The sequence below is a fragment of the Dysidea avara genome, chromosome 4 (genome assembly GCF_963678975.1).
Source record: "Dysidea avara chromosome 4, odDysAvar1.4, whole genome shotgun sequence".
NCBI lineage: Eukaryota > Metazoa > Porifera > Demospongiae > Dictyoceratida > Dysideidae > Dysidea > Dysidea avara.
The window spans coordinates 19,491,285-19,510,234 of record NC_089275.1 but is presented as its reverse complement, the minus strand read 5'-3'; the positions used below and the strand labels follow the sequence as shown (position 1 = coordinate 19,510,234).

Below are 18,950 nucleotides of genomic sequence, written 5' to 3'. Positions count from 1 at the left end.
AATTTATCGGATTGTCCATAAATATATTGGTATCGGTATCGAATCCAAAATGCTGTATCGGTACAGGCCTAGAATTATAGCTAGCTAGACCAGCTATCAGAACTGCTGCTAGGAAGCACTTTTAGAGTTTCCCACATGCAATTAACTTTTCTTATTAACTGTTTTGGTCGTAGTTACTTGAAGGGATGTTGTCTTCTCTGAGGCAGTTAGAGATTTTACCTACGTGTTGTTATGTATTTCATAACTAAAGATGTAACACTTTCACACCTCAGATCAAAGGAATTCCAGAGGATACATTTGCCATGTATACCTCAACACAGGGAGACATCTAAATGTACACTGGTGTGCATTGAAATGTATCCCGGGAAAGTGGTTGCACTTCTAAAAGAGCAAGCTACTTTCATTAAAGCAAGTATGGCCTTGATGTGGAGCTATTAAAGGCACCAGTAATGTAAATTGTAGCTCATATTGGGAGACTCTCAGTCTGTATGCACATTGCAATTTGATCAGTTTCATGTTTGTACTGAAACGTTGACAGCGTTACTATGCAGAATGCAAAATTACACTATTCACCACAGTCTTATCAATCAAAGAAATCCACGTTAATTTGAATTTGTATACATGATATTGTAGTCAATAGTATGAGAACATATTGCTGAGGAGATGATACATACATATGTTCCAACAACTTGCAGCAAATACTAGTCAATGATATAGGTCTATAGTTCAATGGATTAGTACACGGGCCTTTCTTGTATACTGGAGTTACATATGCCCTCTTCCAGTCTGAAAGGAGTTCACCCTGTTAACAACAATCATTGCACTGAATTTGACAGTTGTTAAAGGCACCAGTAATGTAAATTGTAGCTCATAATAGGAGACTCTCAGTCTGTATGCACATTGCAATTTGATCAGTTTCATGTGTGTACTGAAATGTTGATGGTGTTACTATGCAGAATGCAAAATTACACTATTCACAATAGTCCCTTCATAATCCATTACTGGATTAATAAAAAGTTTACAAACTAGATGAATAAAAAATTGGAAATTTTAAAATGGGAATAGGGATCACTGAAAAAAGCCACAAAGCAAGAAGGGATCACTGGGGTGGTAATGTAAACCACAGATCCCTATTTTGACTCACTTCAAAATGACAGAGCATATAAGTAAAGATTTATGACAGAGAGTCAAAATAGGGATTTGTGGTTTACATTACTACCCCAGCGATCCCTTCTTGTTTTGTGGCTTTTTTCAGCGATCCATATTCCCATTGTAAAATTTCGAATTTTTTATTCATCTATACTAAAGGGGTAAGCTTTGTTATAGAGTGGTTAACTCGTGTCATCCATAATGTGGGCGTATCCACATTCAAATATGTGCCGAAAAGCTTGGGAATGCACTGTAAGACTAGTTCTCACCTTTAAGTAACATTTTCCGGCTTGTAGAACAGCAAGGATACCAAAACGCCTTCATTTCAGTACTGCTGCTTCTAGCAACACTTCAATTTGTGGTAATCACATGAGCATTGATTTATTCCCATAACTGATTTCGGTCTGAGCTTGTATAAAACAGACAGAGGGTGACACCATTACCTCGTCAAATTCAGTGCAAGGGTTGCTGTTATACACTTGACTGCATTATTAGAGTATGTACATGACTGCTCTATTAGAGTATTTAATCTGGATAACCCGCCCACGTACAATAATCACAGAGTGAAAAAAACCACCTTGCAACAAAGTCATCAGCACAGATTAAGCTTCTTGGCCTATACTGAGTTTAATAAAGACAGATTCTATTAGCCACAAGCAGCGCACACCAAAAAAACTTAATCCTGACTGCGATCTTGTATGGCTTCTCGAATGTGGCAGCAAGAAGAAACGGCCCGGTTTGGGTGTTTCCATCCGGAAACAACATCAAACATAGGTCATGGATACAAGGAAGGACTCGGTAAGCATGGCTATATAGCTTTTAGCACAAAAAAGTGGATAAATTTTGCTGTACATGAGTGAAACAAAATAATATGAATAACAAGAACAATAATATGAACAAAACGGTATATTTCAGTTTTGTCCCAAACACACGTACTGTTTCCTTTTCACTTGGTACTTGCTAGTGGATCAATACTCATTGCAAATAACCACCAGAGGGTAGTTTTGAGTTGGAGGATGCATTCCAAGGTTGTTTTTAGGCGTGCGTTATATTAGAGTTTTTGCAAAAAACATGGCCGATCCCTATTATTAACCCACTATCGTGGTTCATGATACGTTGTAATTAGTCTTTAAACAACGCAAAAGCATTAAAACACTTGTACTTCCCAAAATTTGTCCTACTCTATTTTCTGCGATATCAGTAGGACTCGTCCGTTTATTATAACAATCATAGCTACAACGTTACTTGCTGCCTAACCATAATCAAATCTTTCAGGCATGCATATATAACGAATCCAGTGATTCCACTTGTATTGGCATTAAGGCTATCAGCCTTAATGGAAGTGTAACATATTAGCTATAGCATGGGTACTCGTGATTTTCCAGAAATGTATGCCGCAGTCCTCGGGCTATGCCCTCAGACTTTGGGCATACATTTCTGGCAAATCATTCGTGCCCATGTTACAACTATAAAATACTTTTCACGTTATATGTCAGCGTTTTAAAACTACCAAAAGAAGTTTTACTGTAGGCTATCAATTTATGCATGTGGTCAATGTTTAATGTACAAGTATAATAATTAGGAATTTTAAGTTTTTTAGGCCCGGGGCAAATACAATCACCAATGAGACAACCTACTAATGGGGCATGTATAAACAGTGCATGGCCAACACAGTGTGTGCAGGTAGAAAAGATGCACAGTAACACAATTCTAGAGGAATTGACTGGCACATAAACATAAGGGATGTATTAGTATGCAATTACAATCAGTGATTATCCAACCATGGAGATGTGAGAATGTGAGATTACACTTTAAATTGTAAGAATAAACTAATATCCATTTGGTTCCACATGGGGTACTTTGAGATAATAAATCACTCTCTAGAGTTCCTTGGATACACATACATGAAATTGACAAGGAGAAAACATCCTGACCGCCTGGCAGACTCCTGTAAGCGTTCGAGCGTTAATCGGATGGCTGCGGGTTCGAGGCTGCCTAGGTCCAGTCATGGATTTTTTCTCCCTTCTCCACCTTTTCAAACACACTTTCTGTAACAACTTTAAACAGGCTGTAGGACCAGGTGTCCTACAGACCTTCAGCACTTGTGCTGTAAAGCCTTAATAAATAAATAAATAAAAAGAATCATGGTATTGAATCTGATGCCTACAAGCAGTAAAGCTTAAACACATCCAATGAATACTTATTACATTAATTTTATGCAAATGTACACAATTTGTGTTACATGATATGTATTAAATGAGGATGGATCCGAGGACTGGATTAAGACATGGCTGGAGTTGCCAAGAGCAGGCCATGGTAAGATCAGGATAAAAGCAGAGTATTTCAACTGTCTGTCACCTACAACTGATATCTTAGTTATGTTATTTAACACGAACTAGGTCGTTTGTACTAAAATGATGCCGTGGATATGCTGCAAGACCCAAAAAAAAAATTTGGAAAACAAATGTGGCTGAAATGCAATACCAGAATTTCATGGATATGTCAGTGTGCACAAGAATGTGGAGCATTGTTGACTGTAGCTACATAATAATAGCAGTTAATAGCAAGCACAACCATGCACACGGCCTAAGGGCACATTTTGTGCATGTTGTGTTTGTTCTCTCAATCAGTGTTCAGTACGTGAGATGCAATTTGACAGTCAATATTTATGTAGTTTTCTCAGGGCCCATATCAGTGATCAGTCTGGGCACTCCTGGCACCAAAAGCTAGGCTTCAGGTGGAGAACTATGCATCATCACACAAACTTATCAGCTGGAAACTGCACCTTCTTTGCACAGTGGCCTGCCAGGTGAGGCTTTTTCCCATCCCCATACACGAGTAAAGGTAGCCTAGTTACGCGAGACTACAGAAACAAGATCATCAAAGTGTTTTAACCAACACAAACTAACCTCTAGTGATCAGTAGCAACTTCCAATCATGTCGTTTATTAAGCAGGCATAGCAACCACTCGTCTTCCAATCGAAATAATCGGTCACGCACTTTCAAACACAAACGAACAGTAGTTTGCTTGTCTAGTTGGCGTCGCCTGCTAACTGTTTTGATCGGCATTAAATAGAATCATCATATGTTTCTATCACCTCCATGAAAACAACCGCCCTTTGTACGAATATCTCTTCATACAACATGGATTCTATTCCCGGTGAGTGCAAAGCCTTAGGCCTTGTAGTTTTCTCAAACATTATTTATTCATTCATTATTTATGATGTAATTTTAACCACATTTCGTATTATCTTTAGCACTTGGTTGTATAATTACAGGTAAATTTGTAAGGCTAAACAGCTTGATACACCCGATCAACAGGTAAAAAAGTACAAGTAAACTAATTACATACAGATACACATAGTGTTATATTGGGATCATACAAAAAAGGTAGGGAGGCATGGGAGGTTGCTTACACCTGCAGATATACTAGTGGACATTTAATCCTTAATTCAGTCTATACCATGACTGAATTAGGGATTAAATGTCCACTAGTATATCTGCAGTTGTACTACTTTCTTTGTTCTATGGTCACTATAATCGAACTTAAAATTCCTAACTTTCCTTATATTTGTATGTTGTAAAACCCTTCGTTACCTGAATTTTTATAAAACCACAAAAACCACAAGAGACAAAACAATAACAGCTTGTGTGACCTATGTGTGAAACGTGTGAAAGCCATCTTTCAATTAACACTCAACAGTATGGACCATTCAAAAGACCTCTCTTTACCCTACTCAGGCATCTAAAAGGTTTCACAGTAACACAGAACTTATGAGCTGCGAAGTGAACAAACTTGGCCTGTCTCGGACTGTTTCTTCTTCGTCACGCGAAAATAAAAACCAAACCACTATCTTGTTGCTATGTGTGATGACATCATACTGTATATCAATTGACTTGTCACCACATGAGGAGTCTTTTAATCTTTATTTCAATGGCGTACCACCATCGAGATGAAAGTTATGGCCAATTTTTCACAGGTGTGTAACCAGCACACATGTTTTATACTTCTTGTTGTATTCCAAGCGGTGTTGGTTTCCCTGGCTGCTTCTCTTGGCTTCACACGATACGCTGTTCTAAATCCCTGGGCCCCTGAATAAAATGACAGTTGTTTCAGCTCTGTAGTCCCCAGATCAAAGGCGCTATGGATGGATTTCAATAGGCATGCGTTCAGAGCCACGTACGTGGCTTTTCAGTAACAAAGGGTTGACTGGTGAAACTGCATTAAAAGGAAAGAATGGCAGCAGAGTTAATGATTTCATCAGAATGCAATCATTTACTGGCTTGAAAGTGATGTGGTTAATACGCTTTGCTTTCAGCTATGTTCAGCCCATTACACAGTGCTACAAACAAAGAACAATAGGAGAAGTGCCTCTGCAATCAACCCACTCGTCATGAAAAATATGGAAAATTTGCATACCCCAAATATCAATTCCTAACTGACTTGAAAGTGAACATTACTCTTTGCATTTACCCCAGCGTTACAGAGAACAGTATCAGAAATGCCTCTGCAATCAATCCAGTCTCCACAGAAAGTATGGACGATTCCCATTTACAAATGTTGGGAAGTCATGCATCACATTACTGCGAATTGACACCTTGGGGACAGTTAACAAAAAGAAATGGGACACAAAGGAGGACAAAGGTAAGTCTATGATGCGTGCATCGTATGTACTGCGCGGTAAGCCAAAAAGCATGTCTCGGGACAGAGCAACTTTGAACAGTGAGAAAAACGTGACTGGATTTGCGAAAACCCGACATAATAACACATTTTCCTAATTCTTTATTATTGATCTACTTAGCCAAGTGTACACTCAGGCCAAGTTATAGCCTTGTATGCCAACAACTTTTGGAGTTACAGCCCTACAATGTAGCAACAACAAAAAGATCAATTTGTACAGCATGCAAGTATTCAAATAATAAATTACAGGAGCTTACAAAAACGACTGTAACTTACAAACATAATGTAGTACAGAGTTACAACATTGCGTTTGCCATGAATAGGGAAGTCCATTACTGGGTAAGTGTTTCTTTCTATCACCTTTCTTCATTACATAGAGAGATGAAATCAGTGAAGAAAGATTGATTGCATATGATCACTTCGTCATGGTGTAAACAAATCCCAATAGCTCACGTATCCTGTAGTCTACTGCAATGAAACAAAGATTTTTGAACTCCTCTTGAGTAGGCAAATAAGACATACAGGTTTTTATTATTGGACTCTTTATCCACAAAGAACAAAGCGTTAGAAAATTTAATGATTTTTTTTAATTACACAAATATTTTACCCATTGCAATAAATGGCTTATACTGAAAATTTAGGCTTGCAAAATTAAGTTAGATTTTTGCAGATCCGGTCACAAATCGAGCCTGTTAGCCTTAGCCGTTGCCGAGTTACACTTGCCTGAAGGCATCAGACAGGCAGTTAATCAGTAGAAAGTTCCATTACTAAAATTTTGTAACAATGTATTGAAAGCATTTAGGGTCATATGAAGGCACTTCTGGTGTATAGGTTTAATTGATTTTCCTCAGTACAATGGCTCAATTAAAACTTGCATAGTTTTTCATTGTACCGTGCATGATTTGATTGATTTCACCAAATATTTTTAAATTTTATCTTTCGCTTGTGCGAACTAGGTGGGTTTTACTGAGATGGTCAAATATGATGGTAAAAATTGTCAGAGGTGCACAAAAACAAGCTGATATTATGTTACTTCTTAAAAATCAGACACCTATCTGGTGCAGTTAATAAAATCAATCTGTTTACTGATTGTTAGCTAGACAGTGTGTTTTATCCATGCCATTAGTGTAGATTTATTACACTGTACGGTAGTACTGCTATAAGTAGGGATCTCCCAAAAATGATACGTGCCTTCCAAAACCATCCTAGACACATGTTACAAAATGAAAATCACAGTAACAGAATAATATTAGTCCATCTAAAATCAAGTAGATTCTACAGGATTTGAAACAAGAAAACCCTAAGGAGTGGCCGGATATAGAATTTTTCTTACACAAATTGCTAAAAGTTGGATTTTGGCCTCACCGCCAGCCTGCCTACCTGACCACAGTCACAAGGCTGGAAGCCAAACAAAGCAGCGTACAGCCACCTTTCTATGCTATAATAACAAAGTCACCCGTGGGATGTGCCCTTTTGGGGTTGCAATGAGTCTGCGCCTTGTCTTTCCTTTTATCTTCAATCAAGCTGGCCTTTCTTCTTCATGCAATGAAACCATAGGGATCACAGAGGTTTGGTTTTTCAAAAAATCACCCAAAACCAGCTTCAGAATACCAGCCTGGTGCCTGGGCAACTTATTTGCATGGTCATGGAGAGTTCAAAACACTTTGTTTTTATAACTACAATGGTATGTATGTTACATGCACTTGTACCAGAAGATAGTCTTCATTTTATTCAATAAAATCACCAGTATGTGCAAGTTACAGGGCTAAAATTTCATTGATTTAACAATATCTATGGTGAACATTTATACAAAATCCCAAAATTGTAGACTAATACAAACAGAAATTATGAATGAAAATGTTAGCACCTGTAGTTTATTTTCAGTACAGTCACTACACAAATCAATTTCCTCGCCATTCTTACTTACTGTCTAGTACTATAACTACTCACCACAATAAGCTGAAACTTTGGTGATCTATCATTGAACACTATAAATAATGAAAAGAAATTTGCAAGTTGGGTATATCGAACTAGGAAGGTTTTGTGGAGATGGTCATCCATTGCATGCTTCAGACACCTTGCAGTTAAGTCAACACATTAAAACTTACTTAAACGGACTTCCTGGGATAGACTCATCTCCTACTAGCACAAACAAGGTGTGTACACCGTTAACTCTGGGAGTATAGGAGACTTCATAGTGACCATTGTCAGTATCTTTTATGGTAGCTAATTCCATAAGGTGAGGTTTACCACGGTAGCGAACTTAAACTGTGATAAAATCTGCAACACTTGGTATCCCTTGACCATTTGAATCATTGACTTTAATGGAAAAGGTGGTTGCACTATTTTTCTTAAAAGGAAACGTTCTTTTCATGTCTTTTATGGTGCACTTCTGTGTATCAATAAGTGTAAATGTTCCTAATCGAGAGAATCTTTTCTTCACTTGATGATTGCCATAAAAGTGTTATCTTCTCTTGTTCACAAACTGTTGGATTTAGATTTGTGTTGCTCTTCATTTCTTTCAGTTTATCTCTTCGTTCCAAAATTGATTTCTTCATGGCCAACACATCCTTGCTAACACCTCTTTGTAGTTTGTCATCGATGAAACTCCAGCAGCTCTTCAACTGGCTTAATAAGAAACACAGTTCATCTTCCTGTACTGTTAAGCCTTTATCCTTTCCCTCTGTGTCCTGTGTGATCTGTTGTTGTAACTGTCTCTTTCGTTCATCTAGGGCAGCATGGAGGGTATGAAAGGCATCATCCAACCTGTGAAAGTTTTCTTCTTTCCTGTTCTTCACATCTTGTCTTTTGCTCTTTACTCCATTGATGGCTCCTTCTACTTCATCTATTAGTTGCTGGATACCAGGAAGAGCTTCCTTCAGTATCTTCTTCTCACCATCAACAACATCAGAGATCACATTGTAGTCATGGTCCTTGTGTTTCTTGATGAAGCAGTCTCAACAGATCAACACCTCTTCACACCTGCAGTACAACTCTAGTGGTTTGGTAGGGTGGACGGGACACATCTCAACCTTCTCTGGTACGATGGATGGGATATCAGTAGCACTGCCTTTCCTCAGCTCATCCATTGAACACAGAGTGTGTGTGCGTGTGTGTGTTAGTGGCTTTGAATCGTCGATGCGCCTCCTCACAAACATCACATAAGAATATAGTACACTCGCTGCATGATGACGTTGCAACTCCTACTGCATCACAGTTTTGACATATGGGCGTGACTTTTATACTGCTTGCTTGCTCTTGTAGACGCATGATCTCCACCAGACGAACTGCTGAACAATGCGATGGTAATTCTTCTAAAGCATGTGGAGTGGATAGCACAACCTTTCCTCTGCACAGTGGACACTCAAGCTCACGCTTCGAAGCCTCCAAGTATGGCAGTCGACCCAACCATTCTTTAAGGAAGCCAGTACAAAACGAATGAAGACACGGAAGTATTTTGGGATCGTTTAGGATATCTTGGCAAATTGCACAAGTGAGCTCTTCTTTTACCTTTTCCCAGTTAGTCGCCATGTTTCTATTGTTCGTAGCAGTTTTGCAGAGTGCTGTTGCATGCAGCTGCAGCACACGCTGTACCTAATTTAGAAGTATATATTCTAAATAAGGAGTTTTTAATGTGCGCCTACAGTTTAAATTTAAGCACCACTCTAGCTTTCAAGTGCAATAATAAAAATTATTACAGGCTTAGCGCCATCTCACATGTCAGTGCACAAATTCGTGTTTTCTTTATTCCTTCAATTTATAAGGTGCAAGTATATAAACTGAAAATATTATGCAATTTTGCTATGGCTGTTGTGCCCAGCCAAGTGGTTTGAATAACTGCCAATTAGCCACAATAATGTAGCTAATGGAAATACAACATGTCAGCATGTATGCAAAATTAATATGCTTGAGGACAGGAAGCAGGAATTTATTTGGAGTGGCCAGAAGTTCCGTAAAGCCTACCTCTAGGATCACATTGACAGGCTTCCAACACTTACCATGACCTGCATGGGCATCATTTTTATGATCTTAATCTAGCTATAATATTTCAATATACTAGCTGCCCAGGGCATGCACACAAACTTAGGTCAGTGTTTGAAGGGCCATTTGTTATACCATCATTGTTATAATATCAAGGCTTTCCTGGCATAATTTTGATCAGTATCATACAGTACGATAGTAACTGTATAGTAGGAACCAGAAAGGAGTAGGCGTGGCCCACAGAAAATATCACCCAAAAACAGCTTCAATTTTCCCTGACGGTGATGAGGCAGTATTGGTTGGGCAAAACTAAGCCCAAAACAGCTTTCAGATCGACCAGAAACGCTTTCAACAAGTTGCAATGGGATTTTAAAAATAATTTATTTAACGGAATTTTCTACTGACTGACTGACTGACTGATGCCTTCAGACAAGTGTAACTCGATAACGGCTAAGGCTATGGGCTTGATTTTTTTCACTGTTCAATGTCGCTTCAGCCCAACTGGTGCTTTTTGGCATACCGCAGTACGTACAATGCATTCTTCATGTACTTACCAGTGTCCTCCTTTGTGTACCATTCATCTTTGCTGACAGCAAAAAGTGTCGATTTGGTGGTAGCACATGATGGCTTCCCTTCGAAACAGAAATCATCCGTATTTTTCGTAGTGGCTATTGTGATTGCAGAGGTGCTTTTCGAACAGTTCTTGATTCGTACCACTGTGTAATGGGTTAGACATAGCAGACAACGAAGCATAATGGATACTTCACTTTTCAAACGATAATTAATATAACCGGGGCGCGCATCACCATTTCTTTCTTTTAGTATATGCGTGGATTGCAGAGATGCTTTTTGAACAATTCTTGATCCGAAATGCTGTGTAACGGGTTGAACATAGCAGACAACGAAGCGTTATGGATACTTCACCTTTTAGACGATAATTGATATTGCTGGGGCACGTGACTCCATTTCAGATGTGGTATGCGTGGGTTCGCCAATCACAATGATTATTTACAAAAAAATTAACAAACAAGTACACAGAAAAATTTGGAATTTTCAACTAGAGTAGGGACAATAGCACATCGATAAAAAGCACTGAAACAAGTTGGAGTATGCACGATATTAAATCACAGTAAAACAATAAGAAGTGTCATATCCCTACTGTGCATTTCCATTATGGTATCTTGAGCGCAGTAGGGATATAACACTTCTTATTGTTTTACTGTGATTTAATATCGTGCCTACTCCAACTTGTTTCAGTACTTTTATCGATGTGCTATGGTCCCTACTCTAGTTGAAAATTCCAAATTTTTCTGTGTACTTGTTTATACATTATAGCAATTTACATTATATTAGTGGCTACCAAGTTCAGTGTGAGCTTTGGTGTTATCAGACACACTTGACTGCATTATTAGAGTATTTATGTGACTGTGGACAAGATTATACATGTATATTACACACATTCCTAATATTGAGCAGCTATTGTCTTACTGCATGTGTCAGGACACTTAGTCATTGTAGTATCTTCATGCAGCGTTCATGAATACTCACCAGATGGTACGATACTGAGCTAGCTACTTGTCACAAGACATGGAGCTCTGACAAGGATTTGTGCATTTACCATTTCAGCCAAGACTGTACACAATAAGAATCACACAGATGCTCCAGGGGTGCATGGACTACAATCATGATACTGACTACAATGAAATCTATGCTGTGGACATTTAAGAATGTATATGGCTTCCCACAAACAATATGTGGAATCTACAAATGAATTACAATTGTTTCACATTATACTACATCATATAAAAGTTAGTCTGTAGACTGTATGGTAGCTAATCTGCATGCACACACATCATTCACAACAACAAAGTCAGATACTATGTAGCTGTGTAAACCAATGGATATCAACAACACAAAGCCATGTTACACAATGTGGTCAGACAATTAGCTATGGCTCTCATACAGTTTAAATGATTAATTTTAACAAAACTTATTATACTTACTCCACCCAAGTTAGGCTTTGCAGGGAAAAGAAATATGGTTTATAGAAACTATATTCATAGCAATGAATAATCTCTGGTATCAGCAGTATCACTTTGTTACGTCTCTGAGAGAGCACTTGTATAGTCGCTAGTAGCAAATTGCGCATGTATGGTCGCTAGTAGCAAATCGCGCTTGTATGGTAGCTAGTAGCAAATCGCAATTGTGTGCTTACAGTAAGAAGTAGACTATACCCACCATGCAGAGATGCTATGCGCGATCTACTAAGTGTAAGAAGTGCGATCATACAGTACAGTAGTACTGCATGTATAGTGGAGATCACACTCATCACATTAGTTTGGGCTTTCATGCTCACCCAGCCTCACTTTTCTTTCAAAACATGCAGCTTAGCAGTATTGGTTAAGTATAACCAGGAATTAGCCAAGCCCAAAACCCTTACAGAGCAATCCCTAACCCTTCCAATAAGTTTTTCTATCTGATAGTTTTGTACATCACGGATAATGAGAGTTTGGGCTTTCATGACCAATAACATCCTCCCATCCCCTCACAATACCTTCATGGTGCTTAGTATTGATGAGGTATAACCAAGCCCAAAAGTGCCTTCAGTGTGACCTGAAACACTTCCAATATGTACATGTAGATCATTACAAATTTAAAATATATATTTAGTGGAATTTTCTACTGACTAACTGAATGATGCCTATAGATAAGCATAACTCGATAATGGCTAAGGCAACGGGCTTGAATTATTTCACTGTTCAACATCACTTAATCCTGACAGGCGCCTTTTGGCATAGCACAGTACATACAAAGCATTCTTCATGGACTAACCTGTGTCCTCCTTTGTGTTCCATTTATCTTTGCTGATAGCAAAAGGTGTTGATTCACAGTAGCACCACATAATGGCTTCCTTAAGTTTGTAACAGAAATATCATCCAAGTTTTCCACTGTGACTGGAAAGACCTTCTCATAGCATTCTGAATTAGGGTTGGGAAATATTTCAATATATTGTCAATGTCGCCCAATCAAGTGCCCACCATACAATTATCGCACGTATTTAGCCATCACAGTATTATCGCACAGAGCCACAGACAATGTTTATCATATTTGCAATAATTATTGCTCTTATTGTCTAATTTGTGTCTGTTCTGGGCAGTTCGTGTATACTATTGCTCACTATATCAGCAGGTCCACATATTAACAAAAACACTTGGTAAAGCATTTCTCAATGAAAACAAGTACTCATATTGACCTTACAGACTTTCCAAACTGTGTAGTTGTTTCGATTTTCAAATGCAATATTGCAATAATCACTTTCCAGTACAGTATACATGGGTTCATTCCCTTATTTGACTACTTTTTATTTCTTTGATCTAATCAAACTTGTATAATTCCTTATACTTGTTTGTTCACTTTTTATAACATTATTGTGACTGGTACACCTGAAGATATATACTAGTGGACATTCAATCCCTTATTTAGTCATAGACTGAAGTAGGAATTAAATGTCTACTAGCATATCTTCGGTACTGCCCAAGCGCAACGTCGCACCCGCTCGCATATGCAACTTTGCTCGAGAATTTTAAAATTGCTAATTAAGGGGTGTGCTAATTAATTTTTATCTTCAGATATAGAAAACTACTGTTCATTCTACTAACTGATGCAACTATGCTTAATGGTTGATTTCTTCATTGTCCAATGTCACTTTGGTCTGAGACTCACTTCTTTGTCCACTGCACCATCTTTGTCTCCCATTTCTGCCTTGAGTATTGATTTTGCAATAGTATAGGCAGGTGGTTGCTTTAAACAGGTGAATCAGTATATAAACAAGTATAAGAAAAAATTGGGAATTTTAAATTAGATTAGGGACAATGTATAATGCTGCAATAAAAAGTACTGAAACAAGCTAGATCGGAGTAGTATGTAATGTCCAAATACTGTAAAACAATAAAAAGTGAATATCCCTACTGTGCTACACTCAATGCACAGTAGGGATATTCACTTCTTATTGTTTTACAGTATTTGGAAATTACGTACTACTCCGATCCAGCTTGTTTCAGTACTTTTTATTGCAGCATTATACATTGTCCCTAATCTAATTTAAAATTCCCAATTTTTTCTTATACTTGTTCGTGAAGTTTTTTTGCAAGCTCATGACCACTAAATATCTGCTGAGTTACTCACAGCATGATTATGACTCATACAATAACAACTGATCAGTGGGCGTGGCTCTACATAAGCCTGCAGACAATAATGGACGTAGATTCGTGCATATCTACATGGGCGTGGCTACCATATGTCTACAGACAGTAATTTACGTAAGTGGGCGTGGCTCACGAAAGAAGCAGAGCTACGCTATGACGTGTGGTAACACATCCACATTTAATTTAGCACGTAGGGTCAGACCCGAATAATCTGTAAAGTAGGACCTGGATGATCCGACTCGGTTTAACATTGTTACTAATTAAACTATATTTATTGACTTACACATTGCTATATAGTTCGCCGTGAGTTGCTCTCTCTGATCGATATCAACGGCGAGTCTGACGTACGCGTGTGTTTTTGGTACAACCGGCGACCATGAGTGTTCGAATAGTTTGATGCAATATACACTGGTATGGAAGCCGTACTGTAGTCTATTAACACTCAGCAGTAGAATCTTGACTGATGGCCATGGTAAAGAAGGATAAAAGGTAAGACAATAGCACAAGCATTGTATGTTTATCAATATACCAAAGGCTTTTTCTTAAGCAATCTAGAAACGTTTCTGCGAAAGAATTAGGGCTGTGGCTGTAGCCAGTTTTCCGCTACACTTGACTGAAGGCGTCAGGCAGGTAGGCAGGCAGTAGAAAATTCCATTGACTAAATTAAAAAAAAAATTCTGTAGCAACTTGACGGAAACGTTTCGGGTCGATCTGAAGACACTTTTGGGCTTGGTTTTACCTAACCAATACTGTCATGTCGTTGTGAGGAAAAATCGCGGCAGGTTTTTGGGTTATATTATATCATGGATCGTCCCCACACCTTCGATGTCCCTTATGATAACTCACCTTGGGAATTTACATGTAGTCGTTGCAGAGAGGTGGCCTTTCTAAACAGGTGGCCGCTAAGACAGGTTCCACTGTATATTTTAGCTACAATTTCCATAGCGACTAGCTATATTATATTGATTGCAGACACTTCTTGCACTATTCTTCATTTGTAATGCCGTATAATGGGTGGATAAAACCTGAAGTGAAGCAAAATGGCAATAGGGTTCTCTAGTAATTGATAGTCAGGGTATACATTAAGTCTAGCCTGTGCCATTCCTTCCTTTGATGTGGTATGTGTTGGTTCACCAGTCATTGTTACAAAAAACAAACAAGTATAAGGATACTATTTGAGTGGAGATCATAGGAACAAAAAGCAAGGAAACAGAAAGGTCTCATCACACCTGCAGTTATACTATAGTGGACATTCAACCCATACTTCAGTCATGGCTATACTCTATACAACATGAGGAATTAAATGTCCACTAGTATAGCTGCAGGTATAGATGAGACCTTTCAGATCCCTACTCAAATTTAAAATTCTAATTTTTCCTTTTACTTGTTTTTTTTTTTATACCACACTGTATGATTATGATGTTCTACATTATATAGTAAGGTCAACTCACTTAAATGGACTCCCAGGAATAGGTTCCCCTCCCACCTGTACGGACACAGTATGACTTCCACTAAATTTATGAACATAGGAAGCCTCATAACTGCCACCACCAATTTCTCTGATGGTCGCTGCCTCAGTGACCCGATCCTTGTTGTCATATTGTACTAGAACATCTAACTGTTTGAAATTGCAAATGTCATTACCCAAGAAATCTTTCAGTTGTACTGTAAAGCAATTCTTCTTGCCAATAGGAACTATATCCTTCAGGTCTTCAACAGTACAGCATTCCTGTACATTGCAAAATAATCTGATCTGGTGAATGATCTTTTCAGTTCCTTTCACATTGATAAGTGAATGTTCCTGAGATACTGGCTTCAGCTTTGTCTTGCTCTTTATTTGTTTCAGTTTATCTCTTCGCTCCAACATTGATCTCTTCATGGCCAACACATCCTTGTTAACACCTCGTTGTAGTTTGTCATCGATGAAACTCCAACAGCTCTTCAACTGGCTTACTAAGAAACACAGTTCATCTTCCTGTACCGCTAAACCTTTATCCTTTCCCTCTGTATCCTGTGTGATCTGTTGGTGTAACTGTCTCTTTCGTTCGTCTAGGGCAGCATGGAGGACATGAAAGGCATCATCCAACCTGTGCAAGTTTTCATCTTTCCTGTTCTTCACAACTTGTCTTTTGCTCTTTACTCCATTGATGGCTCCTTCTACTTCATCTATTAGTTGCTGGATACCAGGAAGAGTTTCCTTTAGTATCTTCTTCTCACCATCAACAACATCAGAGATCACATCATAGTCATGGTCCTTGTGTTTCTTGATGATGCAGTCTCGACATATCAACACCTCTTCACACCTGCAGTACAACTCTAGTGGTTTGGTAGGGTGGACGGGACACATCTCAACCTTCTCTGGTAAGATGGATGGAATATCAGTAGCGCTGCCTTTCCTCAGCTCATCCATTGAGCGGATTTTGTGCGTGCTGGTGGCTTTAGATTTTCGATGCGACTTCTCACAAAAATCACACAGAAATATAGCACATTCGCTGCACGAAGAAACTGCTGCTTCTTCATCCTCACAATTTTGACAGATGGGCGTGACCTTTTTACTGCTTGCTTGTTCTTGTAGACGCACGATCTCTACCAGACGAACGGCTGAAAAATGCGATTGTAATTCTTCTACAGCACGTGGAGTAGATAGCGCAACCTTTCCTCTGCATAATGGACACTCGAGCTCACGTTTCGAAGCCTCCAAGTATGGTAGTCGACCCAGCCATTCTTTAAGGCAACCAGTACAAAACGAATGAAGACAAGGAAGTATCTTGGGATCGTTTAGGAGATCTTGGCAAATTGCACAAGTGAGCTCTTCTTTCACCTTTTCCCAGTTAGTCGCCATGTTTCTATTGTTCGTAGTCGGTTTTTGCAGGGTGTGTTGCATGCAGCTGCACACGCTGGCCTAAGTTTAGAATTATTCTAAATAAGGAGTGAAGTTATAAGTTTTTAATGTGCGCCTACAGTTTAGATTTTAAGCACCACCGCAACACTAACTTTCAAGTGCAAATTTTTTTCGGCTGTAAAGAGAGATTGGGATTCATATTTTATTGTTCAGCACAAGTAGCTAACTATGAAAGCTCGTAAATGTGCCAGTTCAAATTTAAATTTCAGTGTTTCCCATCCATTGTCCACATAATCTGTTTCTAAACTATCAGATGTTCCACTGATTATTTATTCTAGTGTTTTGCATATTGTACAGGCTCAGCCCCAGCTCACATGTCAGTGTACAAATTTACATTTTCTTTATTCCTTCGACTTACCAGTATAGGTACAAGATCAGTGCCGGTTAATGTTTTTTTAGACTGTTTGCTATGCCGGGCTGTTGTGCCCAGCCAAGTGGCTTGAAAAGCTGCCAATTGCAATAATGTAATGGAATACACCACCCACCAGCATGTATGCAAATAATATAGACTATATAGCTATTATGCTTGCTGCAGAAACTGAGGACGGGAAACAGGGAATGTATTTGCAGTGGCGGATCTAAATAGGTTTCTGGGGTTTCAAGAAACCCTTTTTTAAATTTAGCTTAGTGGTATTCTCAATACATAAACATCAGGGGCGGATCCAGACTTTAAAAAGGGGTTCCACTTTGGAATTGCAACTTCAGCCTAGCTGTAAGTTGAATAGTAAAAAAAAAAAAAAGGTCATCACGTGCTGACAATAGCTGTTCCTCACCATAGATTCCCTCATCAACTACATTTCCTTATTCACACAACTGTATACATAGCTTGCTATACTGCTCCTCAAAAGACTACTGTGACTGCTATATTAGAGTATCTCGATTTGACTGCTCTATTAGAGTATCTCGAGTAAGAGAGGCTCTTTAAAAAGGGGGGTTCCATGAAACCCTTTGAACCCCCCTGGATCCGCCCCTGAACATTGTTGTATAACTTGTATTGACAATTTGTCATAGCAAACAACCATATACCAGTCGCCAGGCTGCGCTTCACAACATCTCAGTTCTTTGTCCATCTTTTGCAACCGTCTTGCACAATACTTATGGTGCACCTGTTCGTTTGTTTGTAGTGGGTGAGGGGGAAATTCAATCAACTGAGGGTACAATTCAGGGAGACCCCCTTGCAATGGCCATGTATGCTTTGGCAGTTGTACCTTTGATTAGACATCTCCGTACAACAGTGCCCGATGTCTCTCAGGCATGGTTTGCGGATGATGCTACTGCTGTTGGATCACTCTCAAAACTTTTTTCCTGGTGGCAGCATCTCTCTTCTGTTGGACCTGATTATGGTTATTTTACAAATGCTACCAAGACAGTCCTAATTGTGAAGCCAGAACATCTATCCACTGCACAATTTATTTTTGCTGATTCTAATATACAGATCACTGCTCGTGGCCAGCGACACCTTGGTGCAGCTCTGGGTACAAGAGACTTCGCTGAAGAATACGTGGCTTCAAAGGTTGAGTCTTGGACTGCTGAGGTGTCTGCCTTGGCTGGAATTGCAAGTAGTCGGCCACATGCTGCATATTGTGCTTTTACCCACGGTATGATGGGCCGCTGGGTCTACCTGATGAGAACCATTCCAAACATTAGTTCTTTACTTCAGCCATTAGAGGATGCTATCAGACTCAAACTTTTTCCTTCTATCACTGGACATGTTGCATGCGCCACCGGTGAACGTGAGTTGTTCTCTCTGCCATGTCGTTTCGGTGGGCTCGGTATGGGTGACCCTACAGCTTTCTGTGAATCTCAGTTTGATGCTTCCCTGCGAATTACTGCACCATTAAAAGACTTGATTATTAGTCAGGTAGCACATGCTCATCCCCCAGATACTCGATCCATCAAGGCTCAGGTTCACCAACACCGGCGTGAGGCTTCTAAGAAACGGGCTCTTGAGATCAGAAATGGTCTCTCTTCACAGCTTCAAAGAGCTATTGATCTGAATAGTGAACCTGGAGCCTCTTCTTGGCTTCTCAGT

The 18,950-nt window shown here is 39.1% G+C and overlaps 1 protein-coding gene across 1 annotated transcript in view; it reads right to left on the bottom strand.

The window, feature by feature from the left end:
- Window positions 1-16,911, bottom strand: part of LOC136254095 (tripartite motif-containing protein 2-like) — a 29,095-nt gene extending 12,184 nt beyond the window's left edge. The window contains exon 1 of the mRNA XM_066046755.1: window positions 15,468-16,911. Coding sequence (XP_065902827.1) covers window positions 15,468-16,900 — 1,433 coding nt within the window. The 5' untranslated portion in view covers window positions 16,901-16,911. The remainder of the gene's footprint in view (window positions 1-15,467) is intronic.
- Window positions 16,912-18,950: the final 2,039 nt, after the last annotated feature.